Raw genomic sequence first — 16,396 nt, 5'->3', positions numbered from 1 at the left:
ATATTCAGGGATTTCCTTTTTTAATCATTATCATCCTCTAGCTTAATTTTTTGAAAGAAGTTATTGATCCTTTTAATCCATGTATAACTTGATTGAATTTTGCCCTTATAATTTGCTCATCATATGCAGAGGTCTTATTTTATTCTGCCTGAAGAACAGAACGCCTGAGATATCCCACCCCCAAGTTGTTTTTTTCCAGTAACCTGGCGACAGTGGGGAAGCAGTTTACTTGCTGTTTTTTCTTCCCCTTCAGAAAAGGAATAAAGCATAATAAGGCCTGTCAGGATTCTTGTTAGGGATTATTTATGGGTACAGATTTTACCCCGTGATGGTGCTAAGATTTACCCAATATTCTAAGGATTTCAGCCTGGTGTTTACAAGTCTGCAGATCTTTAAACAATTTTTTTTATTGAGTCATAATTCACATATCATAAAATCCGCCCTTTTAAAATGTGCGGTGTCCGGTGTTTTTTCTAGTGTGTTCACAGAATCGTGCAGCCGGCACCACTAGCTCACTCCAGAAGATCTCTCTTGTTTGCCTCTTTATTTTGATATGAGAATTTGATTCTGGTGTCTTTGATAAAAATGGGGGGCGGGGGGAACGATTAAACCAAAACTCTTTTTTGGTTAAGTCTGTGCATGTCCATATATTCCCTACTTTGTAATCTCTAAGAAGCTGTAATTGTCAGTCTCCTTGATACTAATACAGATTTTTAATTTACTGTATAAAATTTGAAACTGTGTTAATCCCTTGACCGAAATATCGAGGACCATTGAAGTTAGAATCGCATGTCAAAGACTGAGCCTCTGAAGTTCAGGGCTGTTTTCTCTTTCCGTCTCATCATTTGCTGTTCTATGGCACATGTCTCAAGTTCTCACTTGATTTACAATTAATTTAAAATTATTAGTGATGTGCCATCAGCTTTAAGTGATTAGCTGTTAATCCGTTGTGGGAAACATTACATGTGACTAGCTTTGTTTCCAATGGCATCATCAGGTTTTATTTCACAGAGACAGTGTATTATTTTGCTGCGACTCTAAACAAATACCTCACCACCACAGAAGTGATGATCTCAGAGGGGAGCGGAAACCATGCAGGTTCTCTGCTTGCTCTATCCCTGCTCCGTATTTTAGTTCATTAGTGTATTGAGTACTTGTTTTATGTAAACAATTTCCTGGCCAAGCTTCTCTAAAAGAGAAGTTAAAGCAACCTTAGGTATAATGGTATGGTTTGTGCTGGTTATGTGCATTATACTGATTGTATACATTTTGAAATTTCAGGAGAAATAAAATCAGAAGTACCCCAGTAGAAAGAAAGAAATCTATTCATTTCATTTATTTAGTTGACAAATATTTATTGTCTACGCTGTGCCAAGCACTGTTCAAGTACTTGAGATATATCAGTGAACAAAATAGGCCTTTACAAAATCTCTGCCTTTAGAGCTTACGCTCTCTCATGTTGGGGGAGGTGGACAATAAAGTAAAAATACAAGAAACAAGTAAATTATATAGTATGATAGATTCGTAAGTGCTGTGGAAATAAGAGTAAGGTGAGGGGTTTTGGGGGAGGGCAGGTTGTAAATTTGCATAAAATGGTCAGGGGTAACCTAATTGAAATGATGTTTGAACAGAGACTTTACAGGAAGTGAAGGTAGAGTGTTCCAGGCTGTTCTGCCACAAAGAGGGGGAACAGAGAAATGAGCTGGTAGAGAAAGTGAGGTTAGGGGGTTTCTTTTTAAGTGGAAGAAATAACAGCATACTGATGGAAATAATAGCATGCCGATGGGACTCAGTCTAGTAGAGGCAAAAAAATTGATACAGGAGAGAGAAGTAAGCATCGCTGAGACAGAGTCTTGCAGGGGAGCGGAGCGGGGAGGGAGGGCATCTAGTTCATAAATGGGGAATGGTTTTAGGGTGGAATCTGGACTTATACTGTGTGAGGGAGATAGATTTTTTATGTTACCAGTTTATGCACACACACATAAATATAAAAATCTTTCTGGTGTCTGAAGTCTTCACACTTGTTAAGTCTTAAGAAGGAAATTAAACCGTTTATAAAGATGCAGATGACTTCGTTGGTTAAAGAAAGCCCAGTTTTCTCGAAAGGAATTTGATACACGTTATCTGTGACATTGTGACTTTCTCTCTTGCTAATGATAATGACATAGTGTCTGTAAAACCCTAGCTAAATGAGTCTTCTGCAATCATTAGAAAGTGGAGAGAGAAAAGTCGTCTCTGATGTTCTCTTCTAATCAAGTAGAAACCAGACTTGTGAAGTCTGTCATTACTGTCCCAAGCTATGTGCCTATTTCTAAGGTTTGATGCTCTGTCGATAGGAGGGTAGGTTGGTTTTTCCTGCTGCCTGTTGTTACCTCCTCTCTAAGTAGGAGTCAGTTAAGTGCCATTTGAAGTACAGTAGTTCTACTCAGTAGCAAACTTTAAGATTTGCTTTGTTTTTTTCAGGGGATAATTTTTAAGTTATTCGATCCTTGAAATCAAATAGTGATATTTATCATATCGCTCTAAAGTATCTAATATTATTATAATGTTATCTTTATGTTAAACTATATAAATATAAAGGGATGACATTTATATTGCCATTCTTTTGGAAAGACATGAAGACAAATATAGACTATACTGGATTTATCCCCATCAACCAAATAGATAAATCGTGTTTAAAGTTTTAAAATACCGTCAGTTTACATTTTTGTCAGTGAACTTGGTCATTGCTAACTGTCTCAAAAATATTTTCATCTCTGGAGATAATCAGTACTAGTCATTATCGTATTTTATTTTTAAAAAAGAACTTACACTGCAGTCTATTTAGTTAACATGTTTTAGTGTCTTATTCTGAGCATTTTGAGCAATCAGTTGTTAGAATCTTTATTTTCTTTAGCACTGATTGTGGGCTTTCTTCTTACAACCAGATTCAGAGTAGAATTTTTTGTTTAATTTTGTTTCTTTTGTCCTTTTTACTTTTACTTTTTACTGTACTTCCCTCTAACATCAAATAGGTGGTTTTAGATAGTTCCTTTTCCTAATGTCTTTCTAATTTACTAGTTTAGTATACAATGTAACTGGCAGGAATTTTTAACATAATACAAAAGAACCATATTGTACATTTTATGAATACCTAGTTTGTGTATATTTGGTATTGGGGATAGCAGTGGTGATCTCTTATCAGATGGTCTCTTCTCCCTACCCTCCCCCCCCACCCCAGTTAATAAAGACCTGCCTTCCCTTTTTAAAATTAGCTTTGTATTGAGAGTGTACAATTACTGTCTCTAGGACCCCTTTAATCTGTGAGTAAGATCTAGTTTATTTTAGTATATATGGAACTGGGATGTTTTATATGGGGCCTTTAGCCTTTTATGAGAATTTGGAGACCAGTTTTATTCTGTTCAGTATTCCTCTTAATCTTTTAAAATAGCACTAAATAAACTGAAAGATTTTTAGGAAAATGATGCGCTTTCCTCTCATAATAACCCTTTCTGTTATTCTTTAGAAATTTTAAAACCTTTAAAAATTTAAACAGGCCATTCTGTAGATATTAGGAAATAGGATAAAATTTCTAGAATACTTATATTCATCAACTTGGTATGCTTATTCTTTGCGAAGATAAATGGAAATACCTTATTGTTTTCTTTCCATAGACCTGAGGAAGAATCTTCTTCATCCTCCAGTGATGAAGATGAGGATGATAGGAAACAGATTGATGAGCTGCTAGGAAAAGTCGTATGTGTAGATTACGTTAGTTTGGATAAAAAGAAAGCACTGTGGTTTCCTGCACTGGTGAGTAACTTTAGTATTAAAGCGTTTAATTTTTAACTACATAAGTTCATGAAAAAACAATCGATTTTCCTACTAGTGTTTTTCATAGGTACAAAATGGGGAAGTGGCTTTGGCATCATTCAGTTCACACAAAGATTACTTTCAGAATCGTCGGAGTACATAAGTAGTCTCATTCAGTCCTAATTGAGACTGAAAAAAAAAATAGTATCTACCCCATCTTACGGAGAGGAAGTTTTCGCTTCCGTTTCCGTTTTCTTCCTTTTCAGTTTCCTTCACTGTTTCTCCTCTAACCAGGCTTTCAGTGTTGTTGTTCAGGGTTCAGAATATATCTCTGTGTATCCTTTTTAGGATGCTCTCATACCCTGTTATAGCATCGGTTGCAGAAATAACAAACTGAAATGCCTTAGGGACCCAGAAAATAACACATGTGGGCGAACAGGAGAAAATGTGGATTGCGGTTCCTGATCTGAATGAAGGCCGAACCCACTGCTCACGTGCCACTGTCAGCACTGGCCAGAGCTGTCACACGTGTAGTTTCAAAACCTGAAGCTCATGAGCAAGAAACGAAAGGGTGAATTTGGCTCGTAGTTTTAGACCCCTGATATTTAGGCTGTCAACTCCCAAGTTTATATTATATAGAGTTCAGACCTCTCTTCTGAGCTCCAGACTTGGGTCTCTCTCTCTTCACTATTCCATTTGACTATCCTTCAGCCACCTCACAACTTAATAAGCCTAAAAGTGAATTCATTCTCTTCCCCGCCATTCCCAGACTTGGCCCTTCTCATCCTTTCCTCTCATAGTGATTGACACCATTCACACGAGGCAGAACCCTAAGCATCCGCTTCTCTCTCATCTCTCCACTGTCCTAATTCTCTCTGATATTTCTCATTCCTTTAATTTGGCATTGCCACCACCTCTTTACATTCGAGTCCCCATCTTTCACCCGGATGATGGTTGGTAGCTCAGTCTCTTTCAACTCTTCTTACCCTTCTCTGGTCCATTTCTTCATAACAGCCAAAGTAATTTTTTAAAAGGCAAACCTGTGAGGATGTTATCTATCTTCAGACCCTTTCGTTAAAGAGTGTAGATTTTGTCCTGAGAATCAACATCTACGAGACTAAGAAACCTGAACCCTGCTTCCTTCTCATTCAGCCCAGGAGGGAAGTCGGCCGCGCTGACCTTTTGCTTCCTGGAACGGGTTCCCTGCTCGCTGTCCCTTCCCGTCGCCTGTTCTCCAGTCACAGTGCAGCGCTGTGCTGTGCACACGCGCTCACGCACACAGCGTGGTTAGGCCGAGTCCTGCTCAGGCTGCTGCGCTGAGCCGGAAGGTGGTCTCCCCTGGGAAGCGGGTGCTGACACCCAGACTAGGACTTAACTTCCCAGCCGGGGTGCAGGCCCGCGTGGGGGGGCCCGTGACCGTCTAAAGCTGCGCCCTCCGGCGCCCAGTGCAGCAGCGCCCCGTAGTCGTTACCGTTTGTGGAGTGGCCGGGTGTGAACGAGTGAACCGGTGTTGGTATTTACTTCAGGGCTCTTTTGAAATGACAGCAACGTTTCCCTAGATGCTAATGCATGGGAGATACTTCCATCAGTGAATTATTTGAGAATGCCATCAGCATTTAAGGAATCCTTAATGTAGCGTGATTACAATTATGGAAAATGAACTTTTTAAACGACCGAATTAGAACTAACCTGTTTCTAGCTCCTCTCTAGCCTTTGGTGGGAGTACATGCTTTTCTGTACCGTTATGTCACTTTTCAGAGCTAACGACACAGGTCTTAAAACAAACCTGTCAACTTACTTAGCCCATTCTTTATTTAAAAATGTGTCTATGCTGTTAACTTTTCTCGGTATATACATAGTGGGCTGTCTTGGAATTAGAATAATCAGAATTCATAGGCATCTCTCATTAGCACGGCCCTTAGGAAGACATGCTTTATCCTTACTGTAAATAACAGCTAAGGCGATTTCAAATAGAAGAAACCTTCTAATGTTAGTAATAAATCTTGTGCAGATTCCAGGAAGGTACCCACTTTAACATGTTTACTTTCTGGAGTGAGTAGTATCATGAAGAAGTTTCAGTATGCATTAAAGTATACACTTCAATGTAAATACTAGGAAGACCTCACCTCTGCTGTTTTGAGGATGGACACTACTCTTACTACAGTTCTGATGCCTGATCGCATTTTGGCTCCTGTCCTTCTCTGAGCCATGACGCAGACCCTCTGCTAAGGCCTCAGCTCTGCCTCTCTCGCCGCCCGCGCTGCACCGTTATTCGAGCTTTCGGTTTCTGACTGGGACGTGGGCCACAGCTTCAGTCTAGCCATAGCCACGCCTGTGCTTTCAACACCATGCTCGCGCCAAAGCCATGTGGGTCACCCAGAGGGCTGGAAGGCTGTAGGATATAAATTTACAATTGTGTGTGTGTGTTCCCACTGTTTGCCCTCAAAATAAAATTAGTTTTAAAACTAAACTGCAACTACTTTAAAAATATTTAAGTAGTTGATATTCATGTAATATCTATAAATGTGCTTTTATAATAGTTTCACACTTTTTTTTTTGAAGGTGGTTTGTCCTGATTGTAGTGATGAAATTGCTGTGAAAAAAGATAATATTCTCGTTCGATCTTTCAAAGATGGCAAGTTGTAAGTATATTTCACTTGGTATGAAAAAGATGCTGTTTTTCCAAATTAGGATGGTAAATGATAAAACGGTTATTTCCAGTGACATCACCCTTTTAATTTTCATCATATAGAATGTTTCAGAGTATGATCATTTTTCATGTTATCATTGAGTGACGTTCTTACAGTGTACGTCTCATTCATTTCGATCTTTTCTAAACTAGACTCTCAGTACTGTCTAATTCGTCAGTTTTGCCCACATTATAGCTGGTGATTTGTTGTGGCAAATTCGACATATCTACTGTATCTAATACTTGATTGATATATCGCTATATTTATTTTTCTTGAGTGTCTAATTAGGACTTTTAGGTATTTTAATTATGTCCAAATGGTTGTGGCGATGATACCTGTTCCACTACAGCATTTGACTTCTATATGACCTATAGTAGTCTGAGGGTTAGAATGGATTGCTATAAACGTATGTTAAGAAAGTGATTTTTCATGTAGAACTTCTTTAGAACTGAGTTACAAATTTAAGGGTGTTTGTTTGTTTTGGATTTTTTTAGAATTCTGTGACTAGGAAAGCCATTTATTTTATACTTTACCTTATTCAGGTTATTATACCTTAAAAGGATCATTGTGTTTTAAGATTGGTGTTTGGGTTTTCAAGTTCTAAAAATGGATTCTTAAAAACAATGTATGAAAACCACTTTAACAAAATTTAGATAGAGAAATTTGAACACTGAAATTGAGTACTGGTTTGATGGCATTAAGGAACTGTTAATTTTAAAAGTATAATGTGTATTTTTCAAACTCCATAATACCATAAATTGTATAATATTTGGGATTTTCTTTAAAGTAATCCAGTTGAGGTGGGAGTAGGTAGAGGTATAAATGAAGCAGTGACTATGAGTTAATGATTATTGTAGTTGGTCAATGGATACATGGGAGTTCATTGCACTGTTCTACCTACTTTTGTATATATTCAAAATTTTTAAAATAAGTTTAAAAATAGGCAAGCTGAAAAATGTATTTGGAGTAGTTTTCAGTCTCTTGTGGATTGATTGACCCAAACCAAATGCATTAAAGTTGCATACTGGTGTAAAATAGGAAATATATATGACATGTGTGATAGAATCTGTCGTTGCTTGCATATGACCGCTCCTACTGCTTGGGGAGTTCCATGAAGGACAATAAGTTGTATATTCGAAGCTTGCTTATGAGCCTAAAATCTAGAACATTTACATTATAAACTAGTACATTTTATTCCAATCTTACATTTCATAATTGCTTATGATTATTCCAAGGTAATGGCTAATTCTTACTGTTTGACTTTTTATTGGATTCTGCGCTCCGAACATTTTTATTTATTATTTTTATTTCAGTATTTTCAGTATTGGTTTTAGACAGGGACCCTGATATTTGAGAATACCTTGTTGTTTATAAAACATCTGTTATGTTGGGTCCTTTTGTAGATGATTACATAAACATTTACATTATAAACTAGTACATTTTATTCCAGTCTTACATTTCATAATTGCTTATGATTATTCCAAGATAATGGCTAATTCTTGCTGTTTGACTTTTTATTGGATTCTGCTCTCCGAACATTTTTATTTATTATTTTTATCATTTCAGTATTTTCAGTATTGGTTTTAGACAGGGACCCTGATATTTGAGAATACCTTGTTGTTTATAAAACATCTGTTATGTTGGGTCCTTTTGTAGATGATTACATATTTTAGCATTCTATCCAGCATTTTATTTGAGACTTGCAGTCCTGCGTGCAGTCACTTTCATTATAAATGTCAGTATTCCCATATTTTCGGTAGCTTTCTGTTGTGCGTAATTGGACTCTTAATCTCTGTTGTGTTTTTTTCTTTTTTAATTTAAAATCAAAAAAATTAATACAGTACTTCAGTACCAAGAAAGGATGTCCGTGAAATCACCAGTGACACCGCACCGAAGCCCGACGCTGTATTAAAACAAGGTGAGGGACATCTCAGAATAAACTATAGTCAGTTTAAAAACTGAGGAAGTATTTTTGAAGATCAGCTTTTCTTTTGTTCTATAATCAGGGGCAATAATTTAAAAGTGGGAAGAACTGTAACATCAGCTATTACTGTAGTCTAGCTCTTACCTACTGAATACAGTGTTAGTTCCTGAGGATGGTAGAAACAGGAATCAAAGTAACTTTGATTTTTATTTCTCATAATATAACGACAGTTATATTTTTCTGAGGAATATGCAGTAATTGCATTTCTGACTTGATATCTGGCATTGTAAATAGCCGTTTGTTTTCTCTTTGCCTATATTCGTCAAATCCAATAATGTGCTCTGTAGACTGGTTAAAATCATTAAGAATTTATGGTTTAGAATTTATTTCCATGTCTTACAAATTGATAACTGTAGCTTATTTTAATTGAAGCTAATTGTTAATCTAATTTACGTTTAACTAGAGATGTAGCAAACCTATTTGTCATATATTTTCAGGTATTGTATGTTCATTATAGAGGCTCCGTACTTGATATATAATACTGTTTAATAGTCATTTGTTGGCTAAATGATTAAAGATTTACCGATCTTAAAGTTGTTTTTACTAGACATGCTTAATTTTTGTTTAAAAGAAGAAAACTGCTCTTTTCTCTTGAAATCGTTTGAACCAGTGGAAAGTGTTCCAGCAGTAGCAGTTTTGGCATCTATAAAATGGGTGCCTAATGCTTAAGACTGTTAGGATTAAATGAGCCGCTCCATGGAAGAGCAGCCAGCACAGCCCCTGGCACGGAGTAAACACTTCACGAATGTCAGTGGCATTATGAAAACAGTGGTTTTCATTTCTTCATCTTGTTTACTATTTTTAGACAAATCGGTTGTCTTATTTCTCTGGTTCACTTAGTTTATGGTCTCTTTCCAGCCTTTGATCAGGCACTTGAGTTTCACAGAAGTAGAACTATTCCTGCTAACTGGAAGACTGAATTGAAAGAAGATAGCTCTAGCAGCGAAGCGGAGGAAGAAGAGGAGGAGGAAGATGATGAAAAGGAAAAGGAGGACAACAGCAGCGAGGAAGAGGTGAGCGCGAGGCCGTTCGCCTTCGGGATGAGACCGGAGTTGGGTTTCCTCTGCGAGTCCGCGGGTGGCATAAAGCCGTTAACCACTTAAATACTTTGAGTATTAGAAACATTTCGTAAGAAAATTTTATTTATTTGTGATACTCATCATAATCAAGTAGTTTGCTTACTTACCTTAAAATAGAAATATAATCTTATGAAATTAAAAATATTAAGTATAGTTATCCCAGTAACCTCAGAATGTTTCTTAATCTTGCTGTGCTTTTGGTTTATCAGATAATTAAGGAAATAGCCACCTAACATAGCAAAACTACTTTCACTTGCTTTTGACCATCGAGAAAACAGCTGTCACCTCATACAATGTTTGCACCGACATATTTTATTAAAATATCTAGAAGAGCATAAATATATATTCTATCTAATATTAAAAGAATAATCAACAAAAAAGTAGCAATTAGTATCGCATTGATTCAGAGAATCTTAAATGATTTTATCTACTACAAATGGGTAGGTGATTCTAATTAGATCATAAGTAACACATCTCTTAATTTATATGGATCGAGGAGCTGAAGTTTTAGAATTTATCGTAGCTGGTACTTTAGGTCCAGCAGTGACAAATACCAAGAAAAGATGTCCATGATGTTACTAGTGACATTGCACCGCTGTATTCTTTAACGGTTTGTCGAACAACTTCTTAAAAGTTATTGGGTGAGAAGTGCAGATAGTGAAGGCTACATACTGTATTTGATTATGAAGTGGATTGTATTTGATGTTTTTAGGAAACTCAGTTAATGTCTAGGTAATATTTTAGGTAAGTTGTAAAATTCTGCCATTTAGTTGTAGTAACAGCTGTTAATGAGATAGGATTGTCTGTGTTGGTGTTTTATGATCTGGCGGTGCAGAATGACAAGGCAGTGTCACAGTCCCTGGCTTCAGTCTTACACCCCCCCGGTTTCTGTTTAAAACGCCAGTACGAGCAGGCAGGCCTCGCCTAAAGCCTCCTTCATGGCTTCTTATCACTGTAAAACTCAGGCTTTGCTCCTGGGACCTCCCTACAGTCCAGCCCCTGCCGTTCGCCCCATCACTTCTCTCGATGTGCCCTCCTACTTGGAACCATACATGCCACGGCAGTATCAAATGATGTCCCTTGCTTCTACCCAGCTGTGCACATGCCAGCACCTCTGCCCACGGCGCTCTTCCCTGCCGTCCCCCGCTCAGCCCGGCACCCCCTGCTCGGCGTCCAAACCCTATTTGTGTGTCATTGTTGGAAAGGGAAACCTGCGAACCGTCACATTCTCACGGCGGGAAAGTTAGTCACCCCACGTGCTAGTCTAAACTGCTACTGTTCCTTGTACATGTTTTGTCGTGTGTGTGTGTACACATTTATTTATGTCCGTTTCTCTTCCCCCCAACCATGTTTTACTGATACTCGTACTCAAAGTGTCTGTCACAGTGTATAACATGTAACAGAAAGTTAATAAATGTCAGTTACCAAACTTCGGTTGCTTAGATTTGTTTTATAAATGTTTTTGTAAAAGCAAATCTAGCTTCCAGTTTAAATATTTTCTTACGTTAAATACAAAGTTCACTTAAAATTTTTGCAACAGGAATGAACTTGGCAGATTATGAAAGTCAAATATTGTACCATGGGGACATCTAAGATAACTTCTAGAAGAGATTCCCTTCAAGTTCACATCTGACTGCCTTACCAAAACCCAGCATACATGGACCATGCTCAAAATGAGAAACACAGCTTCAGCATAAACAGATTAATAATTGTCCTTCTTCTCTGCCCAACTAGCACGCCTAATAGTTTATCAACCTGGGTTTTTGTTTTTAACTTGCCTTCCTCTGCTTTTCTACCTTATAAACTAAGGGGCAAATCTCATTCAATGGCATTAGACACATGATTTTAACAATTAAAATGATGTGCTTAGACTATACCATGCTCCCGACTTTTACTATTAGAAATGCATTTGCCTCGGCCAGAGCGACTGTAAAGCCTCAGTGTATATTCTGAATCATTTTCTTTGCAGTCACCCCTAATCATGCTCTGCAGTGGCAGGCTCCATCGCTCATTTTTCGTTCATTTGATTCAGCACCTAACGTAATGGCTACACTTGCTGGTGCTCATTAATGTTTGTTGAGTGGATGATAGCCACTGATTGACGAGTTCCTCCATCTCACCTCCTACCCTGCTCCTTGCAGGTTGCCTCAGGACCAGCTCCCTACTGCCACAGCCCCTGGCCACAGCAGCAAGAAGCTAGTCCCTCCCTTGTAATTGATAAATCGGGGAACTATTTTATTACTTGAAGATTTCCCTAAGTCTGAATCTTCAGGTATTGTAGATCAAGTTCGTTCCCCATTTTACTGATTTTTATAAGCTTTGAGTACTATACAGTGGGGCTCTGTGTAATGAAGGATGCTTGTAGTTACAGCTAATGGGACCCACACTTGTATAGTTCCTTGAGGACCAGTAACGGTCAGTTTTGATGTTAAACCCTGACCCAGTTTAATATGAGTGAGAGGAGGTCTTCTTGAGCCTGTGACCCTAATTTAAAGAATCTGCCTCTTATATGGTAAAACGTTCGTGAATCATGTTTAGTCTCATTTTTTATATGAGAATTTACATTTGGGGTTGTCACTATCGAGATACCTTTTAGGACGCATTCCTCCGTAAAGCATAAAAGGTCTAGACTTTCCTGGTTTTGAACAGCTTAGTTTTAAGAAAGAATTTTTATTTGGCAAAAAGCCATTGGAATAGTTTAGTGAGTATTAGTCTTTGCTGTTGGTAGGAAATCTGCTTGTATTATTAAAATTTTTAACTGAGGAACATAATTTTCTATTCTTCTGTGACTAAAATTAGGAAGAAATAGAACCATTTCCGGAAGAAAGGGAGAATTTTCTACAGCAGTTGTACAAATTTATGGAGGATAGAGGTGAGTGTTTTTTCTTTTGCTCAACATTAATGTTGTCACCATCAGGTAGTTAATACTTTGAAAATAATAATTCTGTCCATTAAGCGTCATGTCACTGGTAATCATGGCCGCCTTCGAGTGCCAGTATCCCCAGCAGCTAGCAATAGTATCTGTCACATAGGAAGTGGAATGAGGAATTTGACAGTATCTTGATGGCTGTCATGGCCATGGACCCATAAATGCCTGTATTCTGTCCAGTCCTTCCCTCCACCCATCCATGGGACCCCAAAAAACCCTTATACTCGGGAAAAGCAGCAGAGTGAGAATCATAGTGCTGTTGCGTTTGCACCTGCGTAGATGCCTCTAGTAAAAGGCCTCCTTCCACAGTCACTGGTGTTCCTAGGATGTGCGTGTGAGAGAGAGATGGGTGAAAGGGAGAGACCACAGAGAGAGGGAGGGAGAGGGGCGGAGAGAGAGAGAGAGAGAGATGCGCGGTGCGCGAAAGGGAGAACCCGCACTCGAAGATGGCTGTAAGTCTTTTTATGACCCGGTCACGTCGAGCTGGGAAGAAAATTAACCTGCCATAGAGAGCCAGACGGAGGGAAGGGTGGGAGTCCCAAGGTGAACCTTGGCTCGGTTTATTGAATCTGCCTGATGTTGCTAAAGAAATGCAAGGATGGGGGCGAAGAGGAATGGGCGCCAACCTTCCATCCACAGTGACGGCCTCGCGCTCCAGCAGCCATGGTCCTTCGCTCTCTTGCTTATGCGCTGTTCACAGTGTGGTTTCTGGATTGACGAGGACAGAACGAACGAATAGTACTTGGAAATGCAGCTGTCATCTGGAGATTAATGATTTTTAAATCATCGTCATTTGTATTTCTAATGAGTAGAAGCTGGCTCTCTTTGTCTTATGTTTTGATAAATTATAGTGGCTATTACAATGTGGGTATCTTTTTGTTCTTTAATATGAAATGTCCTTGATTCCAGTGTTATATCTTTGTATGAACGGAGGCTTGGCCTAACAAGGTAGGCTATTTCTTAGGCTTTTGTATAAGATAAAAAAAAAAAAAAAGTGAAGAAAATGAACAAAACTTAAATATTAGAACAGAGCGATAAAATATGTTTATGCCTGTCATACGTTTTTTGGAAAGGGCCATAGGTCGTGTATCTCTGTCTTGTTTTTTCCTCTACGCTTTCGAAGGTTTGATAGCGTCAGTGTCCTTGCCCTACAATTTCCCATGTTAGAATGAAAAAACAACAACAAAAAACGACAGCTTTCCCCTGAGTCATTTAGAGGGTGAATTGGTAAAACACAAAGCAGGTGTCATGAAAACACCTCTTGGTGTGAAGCAGTTGCCCAGTTATCTCAGGACGTCCTCAGTTCTACCAAACCTCGCTTCCCTAATTTCTGTACGTTGTGTTTTGTTGGAATTTTACTTTGCTCTCTCTGGTATTTATTCTTTTGTTCATTAAGGGAATAAAATAGTATAAGGTTTCGAAGATCTGATATGAGAAAAAAGGTTTTAAATGAAATGGGCTTAAGGTAGTAGATATGATATTTTTGATTAACAAGGGATTTTTCTCCTCACATATATGTTTTGTACTATAGTTGGTGGTAATATTTTAATCTTCTGAAATTGTAAATACAATATGTAGTGTGGTTTTAATATTTAATACATTCTGTGTTTTCCTTAACAGGCACACCTATTAACAAACGACCCGTACTTGGATATCGAAATTTGAATCTCTTTAAGTTATTCAGACTCGTACACAAACTTGGAGGATTCGATAATGTAAGTATTATAATCAGAAGTGAAACATGTTTTTCATACATGTTTTCTCTCATCTAAAATTGTTTTAAAAAAATCTAAGAAGGAAAAGAAAAATATGGAAAGTACAAGTTACAAGTAGAGCTAGCTTCCTCAGACCGAATTTAAATTTAAAGACTTTTTTTTTTAATGAGCTTTCTGACTTACTGTTAAGACCGTCAGACTTTCTTAAACCACCTGTGTCTGTCTGTCACCGCACAACCAAATCGGTGGAAATTCTTTTTTTCTGTGTCTCTTTTCCACTAGACTGTAAAGTCCTTGGGAGCAGGGATTTGTCTTAATATTATTTATATCATTAATTTCTTCCACTGCGCCTGATATGTATAAAACATATCATTTATATATGTGCGTGTGTGTATCATATAAACATGCAGAAAATCTTTGTTGAACTGGAGAAGTTATCTTAAGGTTGCCATGATGGATGGTGCTCATCCAATTAAGACTGTTCTGAGGGAAAAATTCGGTAGAATAAAATGCTTTAGTAAGATTCATAGAACTGCTTTGATTTATTATCTTGTAAGTTTTATGGGAAATTATACATCATTTAAAAATTTCTATCTGTTTCTTCATTACAAATTTTGATTTAGGAATGTGGATATTATTCACTCTAGCACGGTTTATTTTAAAGTCAACGGTTGTAGTATTTCAACATTTGTAATTTTCCGAGATGTGTTAGGATCCTAAAACTTTAAAATATTGTTGTAAACCAGATTTTTGATTTAGCATTTATTGAGAGCTCTCTTTCATTTCTTTGAGACTTAGAACCAGTAACTCTCTTTATACATACTGTATCAAAGTTTTATTATATCCTACCTCTTAACTTGGGGGTTTTCGTTTCTCTTTGTGCATTAGATTGAAAGCGGAGCCGTTTGGAAACAAGTCTACCAAGACCTTGGAATCCCTGTCTTAAATTCAGCCGCAGGGTACAATGTCAAGTGTGCTTACAAAAAGTAAGTCGGTGTACTTGATGTGGATGTGGTCGATATTTTATCTAGAAAACAGGATGGAATTTACAACATAACTTAGGTCGATTATTTCTCCTAAGAAGAAATCAGAAATTTTTGCTAGAGTTACCACTCTAATGTAGTGTTTACTACCATGTATTCTGTGAATGCTACTAAGATCGATGAGCTATTCTGTGAAGAAAGTTTTCTTGGCTAAGTAATTTGGAAAGTACTGTGTAGAGGTTAAAATGCCAAGGTGTTAAACATTAGACAGACAGGTTTGAATCTTAGTTCTGCCACTTAGCTTTTGGTACCTTTAGTCCATTTACTTGTTCCCCTAAGCCTCAGTTTCCTCATTTGTAAAATGGCATGATACTATTTGCCTCCTAGGATCACTCTGATTCAGTGGGATTTTACATGTACGAAGAGGCCGAATGCCTGGCATATACGAAGTGCTCAACCAGCGGACGCTGTTACTAACACTTCTGATGCCTGCTATTGTTACAGCTACTATATTTAAAATTATGACTCTTTTTCACTTGTAGCATAGTTTCCTTACATGAATATTTTCTTTGAAAGATACTTCTATTTGGGTTAAAAAGATTGGGAAGAACCGAAATTGAATAAATATTAGAATATTAATTTGGCTCTATATCTGAGAACTTAAATGCATGAATTTAAAAAACCACAACTCTGCAGTGATATTTTGAAATGTTTTCCCAAATATGATTTCTCTTCATGTTTCTAGATACTTATATGGTTTTGAGGAATACTGTAGGTCGGCCAACATTGAATTTCAGATGGCATTGCCAGAGAAAGTTGTTAACAAGCCATGTAAGGAGTGTGAAAATGTAAAAGAAATAAAAGTTAAGGAAGAAAATGAACAAGAGATCAAAGAAATAAAGATTGAAGAGGAGGAAAAAATAATACCAAAAGAAGAAAAGTCTACCGAAGATGATATTGAAAGAAAGGAAAATATTAAACCCTCTCTGGTAAATCAGATACTGTCCTTTCTTTTCTTTAGTACATTTTCTATATCCTCTGTAGAGTTTTCATAGTTAATTTTTGTATAATTTTACTTTATTCTTTAGTAAGTGCTGTTTTTGTGTTTAAAAGAGCCGTTTGCTGTTTTCACGTAGTGTTTTAGGACTGGCAGGAGTTTCTTTAAATAACTAATAACTTTCTCAGTATTAGTATTGGTTAGTACCTCCTTTTGCTAACAATTAA

General features: G+C 37.4%; 1 protein-coding gene across 1 annotated transcript in view; it reads left to right on the top strand.

Annotated features, from left to right (window-relative positions):
* ARID4B (AT-rich interaction domain 4B) overlaps positions 1-16,396 on the top strand; it is a 118,338-nt gene that overhangs the window by 66,162 nt on the left and 35,780 nt on the right. Inside the window, 8 exon segments of the mRNA XM_025039062.1 lie at positions 3,654-3,792; positions 6,355-6,434; positions 8,324-8,400; positions 9,325-9,479; positions 12,345-12,417; positions 14,095-14,189; positions 15,078-15,175; positions 15,918-16,161. Coding sequence (XP_024894830.1) covers positions 3,654-3,792; positions 6,355-6,434; positions 8,324-8,400; positions 9,325-9,479; positions 12,345-12,417; positions 14,095-14,189; positions 15,078-15,175; positions 15,918-16,161 — 961 coding nt within the window.

Source organism: Pteropus alecto, unplaced genomic scaffold (assembly GCF_000325575.1).
Source record: "Pteropus alecto unplaced genomic scaffold, ASM32557v1 scaffold189, whole genome shotgun sequence".
NCBI classification, from domain to species: Eukaryota; Metazoa; Chordata; class Mammalia; order Chiroptera; family Pteropodidae; genus Pteropus; species Pteropus alecto.
The sequence above is the reverse complement of the archived record's forward strand: the minus strand, read 5'-3'. Positions and strand labels throughout refer to the sequence as shown.